Source organism: Penaeus chinensis, chromosome 11, assembly GCF_019202785.1.
Source record: "Penaeus chinensis breed Huanghai No. 1 chromosome 11, ASM1920278v2, whole genome shotgun sequence".
In the NCBI taxonomy this organism is placed as follows: Eukaryota; Metazoa; Arthropoda; class Malacostraca; order Decapoda; family Penaeidae; genus Penaeus; species Penaeus chinensis.
In genome coordinates, this window is record NC_061829.1 from 23,321,561 (window position 1) to 23,329,001 (window position 7,441).

Here is a 7,441-nt window from a genome sequence, read left to right on the forward strand (position 1 = left end):
CTGCAATAAAGTATTAGACACAATTCTATTTGGAGAATCTCCATGTTCAACACAGTCACAATATCCATGTGGTAATTCTGAATATAAAAATCTTGAGAAGAGGAAAGAACCTAGCAGTAATTTAGATTTGAAAAGCACTAATATAACAACCAAATCCAACTCACAAGAAAATGCAGAAGAGCTAAACAGGAGGGATAATAGGCCTACATCTATTGTTCCTTCATCATTTGAACTTGGTCATTCACCATGGGGAACTCTTGAACAACTTTTTGATGATTAAGAGTCATTTTTGAAACTGAGCTCAAGATGTTTGTATACCAGCTAGAAATACTCCCTAAGCAATATTTTCACCATAGCGTATGATTTAAATGCCTGGCATGGATTTATATGGACAAGAGTCCTAACGCACTGTAGGGGGTGTGGCAACGTAGAATAAAGGTGAATTTCCACTGAAAATCTCCTTCACCAGAGTCTAGCTAAATGTGTATTGGTCTGGGAGGGTGGAGAGCCATTTCCAACTTGCACATAGGCTCTGTAGCCACTTAGGAAGTTAGTAATACTTGAATATTCAGGAGTGCATGCTTATCTCAGAGCTCCTGTATTTTGTCTTGATTCTGTTTTAAAATAAACATCTTTCCAATGATTCAGTCAGTCTGAGGGCCCAGCAGTAAAGTTTTATATAAACAACTGGCAACAGTGCAAAAATTAAATTATCTGATGGGTCATCTGAGTGCCTGGCTGTAGTTTTTCCTTTATATAAAGTACTTATAAGTGAAATATTTTCATGATTTTTAAAATACTTTACCTCTTTATGATGAACATTAATACATATGGGAATCACTCAAATTAGGCAGAAGATATCTTCATCTCATATATTTTTTGTTTTTTTAATCAGTGAAAATCTAAAATGGATCAGATTTAGATGAAATTACCTGGGAATATTGCTTTTGATACACATAAGGAAGGTCCTGTCACTGAGCTACTCAAATTCATCCGTCTCACACATGACATCACTTGGAATAAAGCCTGGGGGTTTGAAGTTAATCATCAGGTCAGTCGGGGATGGAATATAGACTTGCAAGGATTTCCCTTCCCCTTGTGTTTCTGCTTGGATGACTGACTGGCGAGTGCAGAAGCCGCAATATCCCATATATATTAAGTGGTTGGATGCAATATTTTTACACCAGGGACTATGTATTTATTGTCATTTAGCATATATATGTATATGTAAGTGTATGTATATGTACGCACAAACACATATATATTAGCTTTTGTTTTTTTATATAATAAATTTGTTGAATTTTAAAATTTTATATATGCCTTGATAGAATAAAACAATATTATCATATATTATTCATATCCTATGTCTTCTATGTTCATTTTACTTATTTATTATAACATAACAAAGCTGCAGCATAAGGAAATATAAAATTGTAAAATTGATATACCTACAAGTAATTGCTGTTAATCATCGCCTGTAAAATCAGTACTAAGTGCTAATTGCCGGAATGAGCCAGTGTCTAAAATTACTTTAGTGTTTGCTTACTTTGCTACAGTTTTCTATTATCTCTCCCCAACCATACCATACTCTATCCCCCCCCCCCCCATTGTCAGCCAATACCAAGTGACATCATAGACCTTATCACCCAAAGCTGCACAGAACTGTGAAGTGATGAGACCTTACTTATATAGACCTTGTGTAGCCACATCCATCCTTCGTTTCCACCTACGAGGGTCTCTCATGGTGAGTCACCAGGCAGGGGCTCAGCCCATCTCTAGCTCTTCACAACAGGTTTGATCAATCTGCCAAAGTCATGACTTCCTAGGTCATCCCGCAGGCCTCCTCCACCCAGGGTTGTTTCAAACAGGCTTGCCCTGGTGGGCAGAATCATCCTGTGGGAAATGAGCCAGGTGGCTGTATAGCCTGAGTTGGTGATTGGGGACAGTAAAAGTAACAGGATCTGTACCAGTCTCATGGTCCTGCCAACTGTATTCCACAATCTGGTGCAAGGACCTGTTACAAAAGGCATCAAGGCTAGATTCCAAGGTTCAAGACAGCATTAAGGTTTCAGAACTGTATAGTAAAAATGGCAGTATTAGGGTCTTGAAGACATGTATCTGGGTCCTTCTGCACAGTTACCGGCATCTTCAAATACTTTTGTCAAAAGGTTTCATGACCCCTGCTGCAAGGCCAATCCGTCTACTTACTTCCTGGTCTGACAACCTGGAGTCATGAACTATACAACCAAGGTACGTAAAACTCTCTGTGACCTCAATGTCCTCGCTGTAAGCATGTACCGCCTGAACAGGATCTAGTAGGCTCCCAGAGTCCTAGATCTTGGTCCAGGAGACCTCCAGCCCCAGAGGCATCGCTTCAGTTCTAAATGTATCAAGAGCCATCACTTGGGTTTCCAAAGACTCAATAACAACGTCATCAGCAAAGTCAAGGTCGGTAACATAGATGTTTCCCAGTGTTGATCCACAGTGGCTTTGGACAGTAGTTCTACTCAGTATCGAGTCCATGTAAGTGTTGAAAAGGTGCAAAAACACACCCTTGCCTCACTCCTGAACTAACAGGGAAGAAGCTCAAATGGTCCCCACCACACTTCCCAGCACTTTCAGTATCAGTACACAGACTTGCTATTAACCAAATAATTCTTGTTGGAATTCCCCTTAGTCTCAGGATCTCCCAGAGTGATTCGCGATGCAACATAGCTAATGCCTTCTTGGGTATGATGTAAGCTGCATGCAGCACACACCCAAACTCTCTTCAGTACTCTACAATGACTTGAAGCACCAGGATACAGTCTGTTGTGGACTTACCAGGAGTGAATCCAGATTGCTCTGGCCTCTGGTGCCTCAACAACTGGTCTCAGATGTGAGCGAGAAACTTGTCTGGTATACTGAGTAGTGTAATGCCTTGGTGATTGCTGCAGTCCCACCGACCTCCTTTCCCCTTCCAGTACACCCCTCAGCGGGTCAGGGGGGATAGTACTGTAGTGGACTGGAGGATTGTAATGGAATACTTCTGTATTCCTCCTCGGCAGCCTGACAACTCATGTAAGCAGAATAATACGAAAAAATACCCCATCAGAACAAATTCTACTGACTTTCACGCCAGATTTAAGTAGGGACATATCCACTCTACTGCACTTAACGCAAACTGAATTGGATGGGGGGACGAAGCTGTTTATGCTTGGACGATATGACTGCCATAGAGACAAAGACATCACCCCTTGTTAGAGAAAAGGAGGGCGCACCAATGCCCTATTATAAACGGGGCATCTTAAGTTTCCCTTTTATTGTGATTTTATGGTAATATATATATTCTCAGAATAATAGATTATGGAAGCTCATTTAATATAATGTGCCAGTCTATCACCACAAGGGTCACCAGTGATAGGGACTTGAGGAAACAAAGAAAAATTTTATAATGTAGTTATAGCTAAAAGTTTTCATTTAAATAATACTTTATTTAAGTTATCATTTTAAAGATTAATTTATCATTTTATCAATATTCTTACAAACAGCCATTAGTATTTGCTAGGCCAAAAATATTAAAAACCTTATAGGTAAGATGTTTCCTGTGCTCCTTGGAGCACAACTGTACTGTACTGCTGAGGCAGTTGGCACCCTAGACTGTTGCTGTCCTCTATTTTTTTATGTGTATTTCACGGATTATATTGGAACACCTTCGGATAAGGTATTTTGGGATGTGAGAAGTGTTAATTAGTGGCAAAGTATTCATCTCGATACATATACATTCGAGCAAGTGAATAATAGGCTGGTGCTCTTCTCTTTTATTTCTTATAGTGGCTTCCATTTGAAATCCGTGAGCATGCGGAATTCAACTTTATACGTTTTTATTTGTAATGTTCTTTGAAGTTTTAAAGGAACTAGTTTTCTGTTCCCTTTTAAGTACTACTCTATTTAATGAGATTTGACTTATTTTATGAATTTTAACCTTTTAATTTTTCAATTTATAATTTAAAAAATGCAGGTGTTTTGTGATTTTTCTTTTACTTTCTCAAGCGAATGGTAAATTAAGTTTTGCTGTGACCTGTAAGGGAATAGAAATCGATGAGCTTTGCTGATGACCTGTAAGAGAAAAGACATAAATGAGCCTTGCTGATGATCTGTAAGGGAATAGAAATCATTAAATATTCCGAAATATCCTCATCTCATATCCTTTGCACATGGTGAAATTCCCGTGTTCATCCTTTCCGCTCAGGTTACGTATTACCATTCTTTTGTCTCGCTTGTTCATACATTTTACACTACACACACTCCAACATTTGTACATAATCTGTCCCACATTTCCACAATACTAATTACACATTGACTTCTCCCAAAGTATATCTCAGTCCCGTACGTAGTAAACGGGTGGTGGCAGTGAGCGCTACTTTTATATATTTCAGTACTGTGATACACGAATAATGGAAATATAATAGTACGAATTAAGGCTCAGTACACTACAGTACCAGTCTGCTAGATGGCAGACAGGACATTATGCATGCCCCTCGCCATAGGTTCTCCACCAGCCTTTAACAGGTCAGCTGGGTACCTGGATACCTGCTGTTTTATTACTTCAATTTGGAGATTGCCCCAAGGGAGGGTGAATCCCCGCTGATGGGTGTGTCCGGCAAAGGAATCTCGACACTATCCACATTCAAGTTAATTGTTGGTGGATCAGCCTGATACAACTGCTCGATATACTCAGCACAACGCTTCCACACCCCAACAGGATCTGAGACGATCTGGCCACTTGCTAAGCGGACTGCAGTCGTCTGCGAAGAGGGCTTGGAGTTCAGCTTTCTCAGGGCTTGGTAGGCAAGACGGTCATTTACTAGGAAATGGTTTTTGGCCTCCTGTGCAAGATTCCTGATAAACTGTTCCTTGTCCCTTCTCAGCAGTGACCTAGTCCTGCGCACCCGTCAGTCGAGCCACGCAACAAGCATCTGTGGCTTCCAGTTTCTCCTGCAAGATGAAATTCTGTTTTGCTCTTGGGCATTCACCAATCGATTCTTGAGCTGCATCAAGTATTTTGCGCTTTAAGGTGAGACACAGAACAGGGTCCCTCAGGTCTCCGAGTGCTGCAAAACGACGAGAGATAGCCTCAGCAAACCCCCGTCCACACTCCCCCTCCCCGAGTCTGTCCACATGAAACACCCTAGGGTGATCATTGGAATGACAGGGAGTTTTGAAGTGGACTCAGGGGGTAGCCATAACTAATCTATGATCGATTCCAAAGAACTCGGCACTCTGATATACCCTGCACTTCTGGAGGATCCTCAAGTGAGTGCCAATGAGGATGGGGTTTATCTCCTTGGCCCCATTACCCGCTCTGCTGTACCAAGTCCAATGATGCGGTAGAGAGTTCTGGTAGCAAGAGCCAGATATCCTCAATTTCTGGGACCTAGCAAAGTCTCGGAAAAGGAAGTTATTCTTCCAGCCAGCTTCAGCTCCAGAGCCATGAGGACCGACAAATATCGATCGCAGCCAGATACCGCATTGTAGTCACCCAGAACAATGCTAATATCTCTATGAGGACAGCTATCTGTCAGAGAAGCAAGTTTGGCGTAGAACATTTTCACATCAAGTTTATAAACATTAGTAGAAGTCTACACAACAAGAAGAGACATGAATCCAAATGTAAGCTTCAGTCTCAATATCATTATGTGCTCATCGACTACCAAGGGCTGAAGTCTGCTGGAGATGGCTACTCCCTGGAGATGGTGATCATATCTGCGGCCCGATCGTGTCGCCGGTTTCTCGCCTCAACTTCCAGCCCACCTGAGGTTTAACCTCTGGCAGTTACTCCTGGTGGACCCCACCTCTGCCACCCCCACCGTCATTGTCCCATCTAGCGAGGGCTGGCTGGCTGCAGGTCCCATAATACACCTATGGGGGTCCCGTGGACTTTGCCCTACAAGCCTCACGCCAAGTTGGCGGCCGCCGGGGCGCAGACCCGAGACCCAGCGGTCGCCAACCCAGTGCGACTCACAGCCTTACTTGCTGAGTGAGAGGGATGATTGCCCTCCTCCCAGCACCATCTTGTACATGATTCATTGCCAGTAGTTTCTCTTGAGGAGGTGGACTGGCAAGGCCCGTCTCCCCACAACCACCCATTAACACCAGGGGGTAAGGGGGCAGGAGCTAGTATGCAGCAAGGGTGTGTCCACACAGTGGTGGGCCGTGACTTCGTACCTTTAGGGCCACCTACTGCTCCAAAAGCCCCCACAGTTCAGCCTAGGACCGAAGTTACAAAGGTACTAAAAAAGAGTATCTACTCGGGAGTAGATGAAACCGAAACGATCGCTAGGAGTTGATTCGGAAATGTTGGTACTTGTTTTCAAAGTGCGGAACAGATGAAGCTTCATAATGTGTTTGAATAGTGTTTCGGAGGTGATATGGCAAGGACCTTGTACCATGACAATATTAGCAATAGAGACCTCATAGACCATTTGTAGCGTCATAATTGCTCTTTACTCTGAGGGACTATCAAGATCCTAAATATCAAGATTAGGTATTTTGCAGCCAACCGTGTCTCTGTGGGTCCAGCGACACCAAGCAACTGAATCCACCAGAGACAAGGCCAGAAGTGGGCACCCTAGATGCATAACGGAGGAAGATCAAGTAAATTTCATTCAAAACTATGAATCAATGTGTTATATGAAAGACAAATAGGAAGCTTGCATTGAAGTGCATGAACATTATGAGCTAATGAAAACCATTTGACACTTAGTGGCAACACCCCTTACCGTTGAGTCATTTTCTTAGTTATTTACTTTCATTATTTCTTTCTTTCTTTAACAATCCATAACTACTACAAGGGATACGAACCCCTTTGTTCTGCTGGCAACAGCACGCAAACTGTTAGACTTTGCTGGGCAGTTTGAGTGGATGCATAACAACGGTGTTGGGGAGTTGACGGATGTCGGGCCCAGCAGATTTATGGGGTATACTTACGTGGAAATCCTGGACGGGAAGTTTCTACCATCGGTGAGGGCCATGGTATTCCCGAACCGAAGCCATTTTACCTCGTCCAGGATAACACCCCCATCCACAAGAGCAGTGTCGTGATTTCGGCAACGCCCTGAGATTACGCTGTCCTCCATCCACCCAAATCATCAGATCTCAGTCTCCTTGGGAATGTTTGGGCAGCCAAGGGCAGAGACTTCCCCTAAGATCGTACCCGCAATGGTCATACCGTTTTTGCCTAAGCAATTAGGCAATTTTGCGAACTGCAGATGGACGCCAGTTAATGGGGCATCAGTGGCACCCATGCCACATAGACTTGCCAGCGTTCGCCAAGCTGGTGGTGGTAACACGAAGTATTAATAACATTATAATTTCAAAACACTTTTTTTTTTTTTTTTAATGTAGCCGAGCGTAGTGAACAAAAATTAGTTATTCTAGGGGCACTCTAAGCTATAATCAA

At 42.7% G+C, this 7,441-nt stretch overlaps 1 protein-coding gene across 2 annotated transcripts in view; it reads left to right on the forward strand.

The window, feature by feature from the left end:
- The window catches only part of LOC125030546, a 7,371-nt gene extending 5,906 nt beyond the window's left edge, over positions 1-1,465 (forward strand). Inside the window, exon 5 of one of the 2 annotated variants that reach the window (XM_047620641.1) lies at positions 1-1,342. This exon is cut by the window's left edge and continues 879 nt beyond it. In XM_047620641.1, the coding sequence (XP_047476597.1) occupies positions 1-280 (280 nt within the window). In that variant the 3' untranslated portion in view covers positions 281-1,342. The other variant, XM_047620642.1, reaches the window with a different exon arrangement.
- Positions 1,466-7,441: the final 5,976 nt, after the last annotated feature.